Genomic DNA, 14,459 nt, shown 5'->3' on the forward strand with positions numbered 1-14,459 from the left:
TTCCTCCTGTCACATAATAATAAAGACAACAAATGCACTAAACAAAGAAAGAATTTTAAAAGCAGTAAAGGGAAAAGGTCAAGTAACCTAGAAAGGCAGACCTATCAGAATTATACCAGACTTCTCACCAGAGACTATGAAAGTTAGAAGATCCTGGGCAGATGTCATACAGACCCTAAGAGAACACAAATGCCAGATCAGTCTACTATACCCAGCAAAACTCTCAATTACAATAGATGGAGAAAACAGGATATTCCATGACAAAACCAAATTTACACAGTGTCTTTCCACAAATCCAGCCCTACAAAGTATAGTAGATGAAAAACATCAACATAAGGAGCAAAACTATACCCTAGAAGAAGCAAGAAAGTAATCTTTCATCAAACCCACACAATATAATTCCACCTCTTACAACAAAAACAACAGAAAGTAACAATTACTTTTTCTTAATTTCTTAATATGAAAATTAATGTTACCAACATATCCTAATTGATTGAAATCCAAAAATATGAGGAATTAGAAATTTGTTGATTATCATCCAATGGTCTCTCTAATTTGGTAATTGGAGAAATAAGTCCAATATTGTACAATCCATATACACTTTCTGATTGTTTGTACATGACAGTGTCTTGCTCTGTACAACATAATGGTCTTGAAATCTTGCTTCTCTTATTTTAGCCTCTCTATTAGTAGTACTGTTTATTTCATGTTTTTACACTATACTATGGTTTTCAGAACAGCTTATATATTTCAGAATGTATATTTATATACCCAAAAGAAACGTAGACAATCAAATTGGGAGGTAGCTTGTAAGAAAACAACAAAGAGTGAGACTGAATGCTTTGCTTGACTTTTGTAACTATTGTATCAAGTTTGAAGAAGAGGACTTTATAAGTTACTCTTTCTCTGAGATGAATGCTTTTCCAAATTATCACAGGCAATGAACCTGATTCTTACCCTCACCAAATTTCTGTGCCACCCTCCAAGTAGAACCATTGTTCATTAAAACAGTTGGTGAATGACTTTATGGATAGAGCATCTTAATACATACACCATTTCTTTAATGAATGTAATCTGTTCTCTGTGGGCTGAAAATAAAGTCACTCACTCAAGTTAAATAGCTTTGACCATAGCAGGAAGTTTGTATCTAAAAATCATGCCTACAATTCATTCCTTGGCACAGCAGAACTGTCAACTCTCAGCTTAGCTACGATGGAGGTAAATCCTTTGGTGATGTGAGGGTCATTGAAGTATAGCCTTGTTCTTATTTTGGGCTTGTACCACAGTAAGAGCCAAGATTTTAAGCTCTACTAAATACAAAACAAACAAACAAGAAAGAAGACTTTATATGTTTATGTTCACTTGAGAAAATACTAGTGGTGATGTATTATTTTGAAATTTACAGTTAATATGTTTGGAGTTATTTAAAATTTATAGAGAAAAATATGTATTTTCAGTATTGCTGTAGACAAGCATCTACATAAGACTTAAATTGTTGTTTTATAACAACTTTCATAATACTTATTTTTATTGTCATAATATTTTATAAATTTTAAGGAATATGACAAAAAAAGATATTGTAGGTATTGAAGGGAAACAAGAATGTGATTTAATTCTATTTTCTTAAAATGTTTTTAAATGTTAACAAATTCAGATAAATTGAAATCGTAATTTTTCTCATCATAATGCAATAAAACTTAAAAAAATAAAATGAAATGAAATTTCAAAAAAAAGCATGCTGCTGTATGCTCACATGGACATTTGCACATGCAAATGTGCATACAAGAATGTACATACAAAAATGTACATATAACTATGTACAAGGAGAAAATAATAAATAAAAAGAACAAAAAATTCAGTAAAAACCATCTATTTCACAGATTTAATACCTATTGTACTATTTTATACATCCTAAGGAGACATCTAATCTATATGAGACAATGCATGTGGTTATTGTCACAACAGCTTTAGTATTAAAAAAAGTTGATGGAATTTTATAAAACCAGAATTTCGTGAAAAGTTCCATGCTTGAGCAACCGCACTGCTAGTGTAAGATGACACCGCTCTTCTTGCTGAGAGTTGTTCATGTCCTACATTGCAGTTACTGAGGCTGCACAGAGGGGCTACATGTTCAGACCGTTGTGTGACTGGGGTGTAAGCCACAGCCATGAATCATTTACACTTACAGCTGCTATTCATCAAAACAAGTTCCTAGCTCATGAATAATGTGCAATCATCACAAAGAAGACATGTTTGCCATGTCTTCACATTCAACTTATAGCTTGAAGAAATAATAAATCAAAAAATTCTAGCAATAACAGCCATGTCTGAAATATGATGCAAAGGGTAATATTGTTTGGATTTTTACAAACTTAAAATACTGTCTTCTAAAATTGCCTTAGTGTAGTTTTAAAAACACATGTGGGAAAAGAAGAGCATTCACAGAAAGTTGTACAAGACAAGCAATTCAGAAACTTCTGATTGATTTCCTTACATGTTCTTTCTTTCCTTCTTTCTTCTTTCCCTTTGTTCTTTCTTTCTCTCTCTTTTATCTTGTTTTCAATAACTAATTTCTTTTATTCACTTTACATCCCTATTGAAGCCCCACTCACTCCCTCCTCTCCTCCCAGTCCGGCCCTTACAAATCTCATTCCCCTTTACCCTCTTCTCTTCTATCTTTCAGTAACTCGTCTAGTGTCCCTCATAACTCTTGTCTTATCCTCATCACCTTCTTTTCTACTATCACTGTCCTTAAGAACTAGGCTCACTTCCATTTTCACTGTTCTATTTCTCGTGATCCTTTACACGTCACCCACAATTCATTTGCTAAATCCTGGCCATCCGCTATGCCCAGCTCACATCTTCATCCCAAGCTTTAGCTGCCCTGGCCATCTGAATCCACAGGAACTAAATGTCTGCACAATTGCCTCTGAAGTCGCCATCATTTGTTAGGTGAATGGCTAACCTACGCTTGGGTATGGATTAGGTTTCCAATGTATAATTAGCACACTCTCACCCTTTGTGAAGTGCAGACTCCCTTCTTATTCCCCTAGCTGTATTTCCTGCATCTGGGAGTGGAACCATCTGATTGCTGTCTTAAACTCCCCCTCTTCGTTACGACTCATATTCAGTCATCTCCTATTTCTTAACTCTTGAACCTGTCAGTTTCTTCATTCCTCAATGCACCATATTTTACAGACTTAATATCAGCTACCTTTATTTCTTACTTGAGTGATCTACTATAATACTTTGTCTCTATTAAGCTTAGAAACATTCACTGGCTGTCAATTCACTTGAAAAAAATAATCCAAATATAACATGGCACACAAAGACCTGATTGCTCATTTACATGTCAGTGCTGTTGAACACAAATAACGAAGTTAATAGCAAAGACACAGAGGTGAGTCCAGACAGGAAGCTGCCGAGTAATTTCCTCCAGGTGGTGCAATTTATTAGGCGAAAGGTCCTCAAGGTCACAATGGGTTTCAAGATGAGAAGGACATTAGCCAAAAATGGAGATTTAAACAAGGTAGAGGTTTACAGGGAAAGAGAGGCTTGTTTTTAAAGCCTGGAGAGGAACTTACCATTTTGGCTATATTGGCTGGCTAGTGAGCCCATGGGATCCTTCTATCTCTGCCCTCCCAGCACTGGGGACACAGCTGCACTCTACCTCACTCAGCTTTGTGTTACATAGTATTGGGTGTCAGAACTCATACTCCCCTGCTTGCACAGCAGGGATATACCCACTGAGCCATCTTCCCAGCCCAAGACCATGTTCCAGCGGATTCCAACAAGAAAACAATTATTTGTTAGATCTCCTTGCATTCGGCTACTACTTTTATTCTTTATTTTATAGAGAGAACATTCCAGACTATTCTGTCATAGTGATTGTACTCTCTTTGTGTTCAATTTTTAGTTCCACAATTATTCTCTTTATATTTTGTGTGTGTTTGTGTGTGTGTGTGTGTTTGTGTGTGTGTGTGTGTGTGTGTGTACACTTAAGTACCTGTGTGCACATGTATGTGGAATCCAGAGGTCAACCTAAAATGTTATTCTTCAGGACTCCAACTACTTTGCTTATGGAGACAGGGCCTCTCAGTTGCTCAGTACTTGCTGGCCAGACAGGGAGCCTCTGGGATCTTCCTGTCTCCATAGCTGAGATTTTAAATATGTGCTATAACTCCTGGGTTTGTATGTGGACCCTGAGATTGGAATTCAGATACTCCTGATTTCAGGGCAATCACTTTATCATCTGAGCTGTCTACTCAGCCTTTTCTATTTCCCTTGGTTCTCTTTTGTGTGTACCTGTGAGCATGCTCATGTATGCTTGTGCATGTGGAGGCCAGAGGCCAACTTAGGTGTTATTATTCTGATACCGGCCATGTTTTATTGAGATGGGCTTTCTTAGTGGCCTAGATCTTACCAAGCAGTCTAGGCTGGCTGCCCAGAGAGCCCAGGAATTCTCCTATCTCTACATCCCCAGCCTTGGGATTACAAGCCAGCCCCACTGTTCCAACCTTCTTTAAATTGTGTGTTCTAGAATGAAATTGGATCCTCATAGTAAACACAACATGTGCCATGGTTGTGTGCATGGGGAAAGGTCAGAGGTGGATGCTGGGTATCTTCTTCTACCATTCTTAACCTTATTTTTTGAGACAAAGTCTATCAGTGAAACAGGAACACACTGATTGACTAGACTTATTGGTCAGTGAGACCCCAGGATCCTCCTATCTTCACTTCCCAGTGCTGAGATTACAGAGACACATCACCAACCCCAGCTCTTCAGCAGGTGCTGGTGATGCAAACACTAATGTCCATCCTTCTACAGCAACACATCACGTGCCGGGCTATCTCCCAGCCCTTGTTCTCTCTATTCTCTAACCACCGGATTCTTAAGATGGTTTACAGGTCTTTTTTGCAAAACTTTTTGAATTCCATGGATGCAGAAAAAAATATTTATCTGAGTTTATCTAGTAGCCATTGTGATAGTTTTCTCATGTAACTCCATAAACAGTTCTTTCTGTTTGTCTACAGAATGCACCTCTACCCAGTTCTACAAAAGCAACACCTCCTTATTGTATTCATCTACAACTTGAGTATGGCTTACAGGAACACATATTGATGACAAACTAGCAAAGAATGAGCTTGTCATGCTGAAATTTATGTGTCAAGTTGGTTGAGCCTCAGTTCCTACATATTTGGTAAGTCTTATGCAATATTTCTATGAAAGATATTTTTCATGAGATTAACACTTAAGGTGGCAGGCTGAAAATACATCACCCCTCATCACACATGGGACTATCAACTGACCTTTCCTACACAGAATTCTACCAGCAGAGTGATAGCCTGAATTTCCAGTCTACAGCCCAAGCTCTGTTAGATTTGACGCTTACCAAGCTTCCACAATTACAGGAACCAGTCCTTTACAATAAAGTTATCTCTCATAGACAGATAGGTAGGTAAGTAGATGCATACATAAATATATATGTAGGTGAATATAAGTAGGTAAGTATTATATATAAAATATACGTAAAGAAAGATATACAGTTATCATCTGGTTTCTACTTGGGCTTGACTCCAGGATCTGCCACAAACATCTGAGTATGCTGCAGGTGCTGAAGTTCTTTTTATACAGAGGTACAGTATCTGAATGTGCTCTGGGCATACCCACCTGTATACATATCACTAGATTTTGTATAATATTAGATAAATACACACACCATCTAAATTGATGTTACACTTCGGTTAGAACAACAAAGAAAAAGGTTATCTATGTTCAGCACCAATCATTTTTTTCCAAATATTTTTCAATTTGCATTTAAATCTTATCTTTTTAAATATAAAATAATTCATTCAAGAATTAAGGTCACAGTTTTAAATCCTTGGTATTTCATTTGTCACATTATAGGTGATGCAAATTTATTTTCTGAATTTGCCAGAAATAAGAAATATGATACTATCCTTGAAAACATAATTGCTCTCCAAAAGGCAGAGAAAATTTTTCATGATTGCATATGGTTTCCACAGGGGGAAATTAATTATTGGCTTTTCAAAATCTCTACACCTATCCCCAGCACAGGTCTACTTCTCTTTCAAGATAATGTCCTGGCTAGGCAACTCATAATATACATGTGGCAAATCATGAATATTTGTATAGTAACACACTGTATATCACATGTGCATATAAATTCTAAGTGATGTGACAATTTTATGACCATTTAGACATTCCTTGTAACACTCACAGGTAAAAATCTCCCTGTCTCCAAAGCCACTTACGCCATACTTTCTGGTTCTACTGCGCATGCACCCACAGCTTTTGTGACATTCACAAGAAGTGCTTGGTTTATTCCAACCAGGAGGTTCACAAGAGGTTGGATGCCACCACACTTCCGGACTAGGACTCGGTTTTCATATTCTTGACAGCATTCTCCCAAGGCTCCAACCACATTCACGAGCACTTCTTCAGGCTGATCAGTTAAAAGTCCCACCAGTGTCTCAATGGCTTTGTATTCTCGAAACCTAAGTTCAGAAAAAGAAGGCTGTTTAAAGTCCAAAGTTAGCAGGAAAGATACTCAGAAAAACAAAAGCCATAGTAAGTAGTTATTTATATTGATTTAGCCATGTACTATATTTTCAGTGCTCATTTGACTCACATAAAAAATTTACTGAATAGACCCCATTTAACCTTCATCATTAAATGGCTGATCTGATAAGTAGTAAGTCTAGTACCTGCCACCTGTAACCTACCTGTATTCTTGATCATGTCATTGCCTCTGAGACAGCAATAGACATATATGAATCTTAGCATCTGTGAATCTATATATGAATATTAGCTTATATATATGTTTATATGTGTGTGTGTGTATACATGTACATAGCATCACTGTGTTTCAAAATGAGCAATAAAGCTACTGCAACTCAGATTTTAGAAGTGATCTGCTCTGATCTATAGAAACAGTCATCTCAATCCACCCTTCAGACTTAAGGACAGAAGCCATGTGATCATCTTATTAGGTGCAAAAAAGGCCAACATCCTTTCACAATAAAAGTCCTAGAGAATCTAGAACTATAAAGGATATATCTAAACAAATGCAAACAACGTATAAGGACAGCTGACAGCATGCTACATGGAGAAAAATCTCAAAACAGTGCACTAAGATGAGGAACAACACAAGGAAGTCCATGTGGTTCTAAAGAGGAAGTTAAGAGGAGATGAAATTAACTAGGCCCAAATCCTATAACTGGCTAGGTCATAGGCACTAGGTAAGAATCAATCACTATTATTCTGATAAACGAACAGGGTATTAAACCGTACTTTTTTTTTTTTGATTTTTTGATTTTGGGGGTATTTTTTTGAGACAGGGTTTCTCTGTGTAGCCCTGGCTATCCTGGAACTCACTCTGTAGACCAGGCTGGCCTCAAACACAGAGATCTGCCTGCCTCTGCCTCCCAAGAGCTGGGATTAAAGAGTCCTAATCTTTATACCCATAGATCAGTCCATCTCTAAATCTCATCCAAAAAGCTTCTTTTGCAATAAGTGATGAGTAATACAGAGACCCATCACAGGTCAGTGAGCACAGAACAACTTTCCGTGGAGTACTCAAGTCTAAACTCACTCCCCCACAAGTCTCAAATACCATCATGAAAGAGAAGCCAGCAATACCGTAAGAGACAGAAAGAGAAGACAAATGCTGTGAAACAGTGTTCACTAGACATAATATATGAATTGTATACACAAACTCACATGGCCTGGGACTTTGTACACAAGACTTGGATACAAGAAAACAAGTCATGGAGCTGAGGGGTTTGCAGCCCCTTAGGACTAACAACAATATGAACTAAGTAGTACCCTCAGAGCTCCCAGGGTCTCAACCAACAACCAAGAACTGCACATGGAGGGGTCTGATTGTTCTGGCAGCATGTGTATAGTAGAGGATTGCAAATTCGATCATCAATAGGAGGAGAGGACCTCAGCCCTGTGAAGGTTCTGTGCCCCAGTGTAGGGGAATGCCAGGGCCAGAAAGTGGGAGAGGGCGGGGTGGCAGGCATGGGGAAGTGGGAGGCAACAGGGGTTTGTTTTTGTTGTTTTTGTTTGTTTCTTTGTTTTTTGGAGGGGAAACTGGGAATGGAGAAATTTACATGTAAATAAAGAAAATATCTAAAAAAAAAAAAGAAATTCTCAAATAATTAATAAAAATATTAAGTTGGAGAACTTAAAAAAAGAAAAAGAAAAAGAAAACAAGTCAACAAGGACAGGGGAGGGGTTTATTAAGTCCCAACCTAATATGAGGAGCTGGGAGAGGAAGAATCACTTCTCTTGAGGTATGTAGTTTTAAAAGGCTATGCATACTCAGCAAGTGGTCCTATACTCATGCACAGATACGCATCACTAAATGGATTCAGTGTGCTTTATAAAATAAAAAGAGTACATGAGTTGACTGGAGAAAACAGAGGATAAAGAAGGAATTTGAGAGGTAAGAATAGGGGTGGATTATTTGACCTAAACATGTTACATACATATATAAATATTAAATAAAACATTTTAATTGAACTTCTCAAACTATTTCATTATTAATCCCTAATACATTTTAGAATTTATCTTCAAGTAATTTTACTTTAATGTTTCAGTGTATATTTAAATCAAATTAAGCATATATAAAAACATATATCAATAGATACAAGAGGATTGAAATTATCACATGCATCCTATCAAAACACCACAGACTAAGGCTGGTCTTCAATAACAACATAAACAACAGAAAGCCCACATACACATGGAAGCTGGACAATGCACTACTCAATGATAACTTGGTCAAGGAAGAAATAAAGAAATTAAAGACTTTTTAGAGTTTAATGATAATGAAGGCACAACATACCCAAACTTATGGGACACAATGAAAGCAGTGCTAAGAGGAAAACTCATAGCTCTGCGTGCCTCCAAAAAAGAAACTGGAGAGAACATACACTAGCAGCTTAACAGCACATTTGAAAGCTCTAGAACAAAAAGAAGTAAATTCACACAAGAGGACTAGACAGCAGGAAATAATCAAACTCAGGGCTGAAATCAATCAAATGGAAACAAAAAGAACTATACAAAGAATCAACAAAACCAGGAGCTGGTTCTTTGAGAAAATCAACAAATTAGATAAACCCTTAGCCAGACTAACCAGAAGGCACAGAGACAGTATCCTAATTAACAAAATCAGAAATAAAAAGGGAGACATAACAACAGAAACTGAGGAAATCCAATTAATCATCAGATCCTACTACAAAAGCCTGTACTCAACAAAACTGGAAAATATGAATGAAATGGACAATTTTCTAGACAGATACCAGGTACCAAAGTTAAATCAGGATCAGATAAATGATCTAAACATTCCCATATCTCCTAAAGAAATAGAAGCAGTCATTGATAGTCTCTTAACCCAAAACAGTCCAGAACCAGATGGGTTTAATGTAGAGTTCTATCAGACCTTCAAAGAAGACCTAATACCAATACTCTTCAAATTATTCCACAAAATAGAAACAGAAGGAACACTACCCAATTCGTTCTATGAAGCCACAATTACTCTGATACCTAAACCACACAGAGACCCAGCAAAGAAAAAAAACTTCAGACCAATTTCCCTTATGAATATCAATGCAAAAATACTCAATAAAATTCTCACAAACTGTGTTCTCCAAGAACACATCAAAATGATCATCCATCATGATCAAGTAGGCTTCATCCCAGGGATGCAGAGATGGTTCAATATATGGAAATCCATCAATGTAATCCACTATATAAAAAAAAATCAAAGAAAAAAACAACATGATCATTTCATTAGATGCTGAGAAAGCATTTGAGAAAATCCAATACCTCTTCATGATAAAGTCTTGAAAAGATCAGAAATTCAAGACCCATACCTAAACACAGTAAAAGCAATATACAGCAAACCAGTAGCCAACATCAAACTAAATGGAGAGAAACTTTAAGCAATCCCACTAAAATCAGAGACTAGACAAGGCTGTCCACTCTCTCCCTACTTGTACAATATAGTACTCCAAGTCCTAGCCAGATCAATTAGACAACAAAAGGAGGTCAAAGGGATATAAACTGGAAAGGAAGAAGTCAAATTATCACTATTTGCAGATAATATGATAGTATACTTGAGTGACCCAAAAATACTCCACCACAGAACTCCTAAACCAGAAAAACAACTTCAGCAAAGTGGCTGGATATAAAATTAACTCAAACAAATCAGTGGCCTTCCTCTACACAAAGAATAAACAGGCAGAGGAAAAAAAATTAGGGAAACAACACCCTTCACAATAGCCACAAATAATATAAAATACCTTGGTGTGACTCTAACTAAGCTAGTGAAAGATCTGTATGACAAGAACTTCAAGTCTCTGAAGAAAGAAATCAAAGAAGATCTCAGAAGATGGAAAGATCTCCCATGCTCATGGACTGGCAAGATTAATATAGTAAAAATGACCATCTTGCCAAAAGCAATCTACAGATTCAATGCAATCCCATCAACATTCCAACTCAATTCTTCACAGCCTTAGAAAGAGCAATCTGCAAATTCATCTGGAACAACAAAAAAACCTAGGATAGGGAAAATTATTCTCAACAATGAAAGAACTTCTGGTGGAATCACCATCCCTGACTTCAAGCTATACTAAAGAGCAATAGTGATAAAAACTGCATGGAATTGGTACAGTCACAAGCTGGTTGATCAATGGATTAGAACTGAAGACCCAGCAATGAACCCACACACCTAAGGTCACTTGATCTTTGACAAAGGAGCTAAAACCCTCCTGTGGAAAACAGCATTTTCAACAAATGGTGATGGTTCAACTGGCAGTTAGCATGTAGAAGAATGCAAATCAATCCATTCTTCGCTCCTTATACAAACCTCAAGTCCAAGTGGGTCAAGGACCTCCACATAAAACCAGATACACTCAAACTAATAGAAAAAAAAGTGGGGAAGAGCCTCGAGCACATGGGCACAGGGGAAATTTTCCTGAACAGAACACCAATAGCTCCAACACGTAATAAGGACACATGCTCCACTACGTTCATAGCAGCCAGAAGCTGGAAAGAACCCAGATGTCCTTCAACAGAGGAATGGATACAGAAAGTGTGGTACATTTACACAATGGAGTACTATTCAGCTATTAAAAATAATGAATTCATGAAGTTCTTAGGCAAATTGATGGAACTAGAAAATATCATCCTGAGAGAGGTAACCCAATCACAAAAGAGCATACATGGTATGCACTCACTGACAATTGGATATTAACCAAGAAGTTTGGAATACCCAAAATATATTTCACCACATGAAGATCAAAAAGAAGGAAGACCAAAGTGTGGATACTTTGGTCCATCTTAGAAGGATCAAAATACCCATTGGAGGGGGCTGGTGAGATGGCTCAGTGGGTAAGAGCACCGACTGCTCTTCGGAAGGTCATGAGTTCAAATCCCAGCAACCACATGGTAGCTCACAACCATCTGTAATGAAATCTGACGCCCCCTTCTGGTGTTCCTGAATAGTGTACTCATTTATAATAATAAATAAATCTTTAAAAAAAAATTACCCATTGGAGGAGATTGGGGCAGAAACTGAAGGAAAAACCATCAAGTGACTGTCCCACCTGGGGATCCATACCATATACAGTTATCAAACATAGACACTATCGTGGATGCCAACAAGTGCTTGCTGACAGGAGCCTGATATAGCTGTCTCCTGAGAGGCTCTGCCAGTGCCTTACAAATACAGAAGTAGATGCTCACAGCCATCCATTGGACAGAGCACAGAGTCCCCAATGGAGGAGCTAGAGAAAGGGCCCAAGGAGCTGACGGGGTTTGCAGCCCCATAGGAGGAACAACAATATGAACTAACCAGTACCCCTAGAGCTCCCAGCAACCAACCAAAGAGTATACATGGAGGGACTCATGCTCCAGCTGCATATGTAGCAGAGGATGGCCTTGTGGGACATCAATGAGAGGAGAAACCCTTGGTCTTGTGAAGGCTCGATGCCCCCAGAGTAGAGGAATGCCAGGACAGGGAAGGGGAAGTAGATGGGTTAGTGAGCAGGGTGTGGGGGGAGGTAATAGGGGGGCTTTTTGGAGGGGAAATTAGGAAAGTGGATAAAATTTCAAATGTAAATAAAGAAAATAATAAAAACCCTATACATGAGAATTTCTGTTTTTATATATATAACATTTTTTCTTATTTCTAATAAATTTCATCAGTGTTTATTTATTAAGATATAGATGTATTTTATTGCTGCCATTAATAGAGTTTGCATTCATGGAGGTTATGTTTAATCTATTACTAATTCCACCAAATACTCTTAGGCTATTTTCTGTTAGCATAAGCAAATTTCTAAAAGACAACACCAAATAGAAAAAAAGCTTTCTGAAAATACTCATGAAAAATGTTAATTCTAAAATGACCCAGAGAAGGTTTAAAAATCAAAATGAATAAAAAATATAAGTATTTTATAATTTGTTTTTAAAACAAATGTAGAACTATCAGGGCCGAAAATGTAGCTCAGTGGTAGACTGCTTGCTTTTTAAGCATAAGGCCTTGGGTTTGATTCCCAACACCAAACCTTTACAAATACATGAAAGTAAAATTAAGTGAAATCATAACTTTTCAAGAGTGGCTCAGCCGGGCGTGGTGGCGCACGCCTTTAATCCCAGCACTTGGGAGACAGAGGCAGGTGGATTTCTGAGTTCGAGGCCAGCCTGGTCTACAGGGTGAGGTCCAGGACAGCCAGGGCTATACAGAGAAACCCTGTCTCGAAAAACCAAAAAAAAAAAAAAAAAAAAAAAAAAAAAAAAAAAAAAAAAAAAAGAGTGGCTAGTTAAGAGAGTTTAGTTAAGAGTCATTAGTAGCCATTCAACTGAACTCGTTTATCTTTTAAAAATGGAAACTAAGGGAGGAAAGATGGCTCAACAGTTAGTTAAAAATGCTTGCTGTGCAATCATAAGACCAGAGTTTGGATGTAAACACACACAAACAAGTTGGGGCAAGTGGTGCCCATCAGCAGCCATAGCTCCAAGTAGGGATTGCTGGCTTCTAGTCAAGATTTGAAAAAAAAAAGTCAACTCAAGCTCAGGGAGAGGTGATGAAATTCCTAACTCCCTCTTCTGTTCTCAGAGCCACACACTTGCATATATATTTGCACATACACTTGCACACACACACCTGCATATGCCTACAGACACATCTGCATATACACACCCACAATAACACATGTATACACACACAAATAATTTTTAAAAAAATATCTCTGGGAGGAGCACTCTTTGTGGATCTATGGAGGGGGTAGGAAGAGTAGAGGGAGGGGAAACCATGGGCAGGGTGTATTGTGTAAGAGAAGAATAAATAAAAGTAGTAACTAAGGAAGAATGTGTAGGCTACTTCTATCTGCAAAGACTTCATTACTTTGATAGAGAAGGTAAAATTTTTAAATGTGTGTATCTTTTCATATGTGGAGTGGCCTATTCACACAGAAAGATCATGTCAACACATGTTAAACATAAAATTTTTGTGTAGTAGGGTGGGGAGAGGCCTCTTTTCCTAATAATCTTTAGGTTCTACCTTCTAATGCACATTAATGATGCACATATTGATTATAGTCCAAGCCAACCCCTTATAAACACCACTTGATTATATCTTATTATAAAATACTATGAAATATCAAATGCCTTACTTACTTAATCACATTCTCTTTGCTGATGGAGCATTTCCAGATTGCCCCAGTAACAGCAGCTAATCTTTCTTTATTGTCTGTATTATTGAGTAGACTGGCCAGGGGTTTAAGTCCTCCATGCAATCTAACCAGGTCTCGGGTCTCCTCGTCTTCAGCACACTGCACAAAAAGTCAAACCAAAGGCTGTCAGAGATGGAGGCATCAAGCATTCAGTGTTGGCCAATGAGGCTCATCTATGAGAGTTCTCCAGTTCAAGTTGCTTCTGTTATATAACTGCCTGCATCAGAGTTGCAGGGAACGTAGTGGGATTTCCAAGATCTTGTGTCGACACAGATTGCCAGCTGGAGTCTGCTTCTCTGATTCTCCTGCAGAAGGGAAGCCAGGCCCTTTGCACACTGGGCTGGATTGGAGGGAGAGAAGTTTACTGAGTGAGTGGATGCAGTCAGGATCTTGGTCAGTGGTGAGTGCTCAGGCAAAGAACACACACACCTGGGAACCGCTTCAAAAAATTAGCTCAGTTTAATGGGATAGGGGTGAGGGAGAGAAAGGGTTATTTATGCCCCTGGGAAGGTAGCCAGGGTCTCTGGGACAAGGTTTGTGTGGCTATGTACAGTTGGTCAGGACAGGAGTTTTGAAAGATGCCTCATCTGCATACTCATGGGCTATGTGGTGGGGCTTATAAGGTCAAACAAGGAGTGAGGCCTGATAATTATCAGGGTAATAAATTCTTACTAGGATTGATGGTGAGG

At 37.9% G+C, this 14,459-nt stretch overlaps 1 protein-coding gene across 3 annotated transcripts in view; it reads right to left on the bottom strand.

Annotated features, from left to right (window-relative positions):
* Positions 1–14,459, bottom strand: part of Armc4 (armadillo repeat containing 4) — a 197,158-nt gene that overhangs the window by 115,313 nt on the left and 67,386 nt on the right. For all 3 annotated transcript variants that reach the window (XM_031364932.1, XM_031364933.1, XM_031364934.1), the window contains 2 exons: positions 13,715–13,869; positions 6,277–6,519 (listed from right to left, as the gene is read on the bottom strand). In XM_031364932.1, coding sequence (XP_031220792.1) covers positions 6,277–6,519; positions 13,715–13,869 — 398 coding nt within the window. The remainder of the gene's footprint in view (positions 1–6,276; positions 6,520–13,714; positions 13,870–14,459) is intronic.

This window comes from Mastomys coucha, unplaced genomic scaffold (assembly GCF_008632895.1).
Source record: "Mastomys coucha isolate ucsf_1 unplaced genomic scaffold, UCSF_Mcou_1 pScaffold13, whole genome shotgun sequence".
Classification (NCBI taxonomy): Eukaryota; Metazoa; Chordata; class Mammalia; order Rodentia; family Muridae; genus Mastomys; species Mastomys coucha.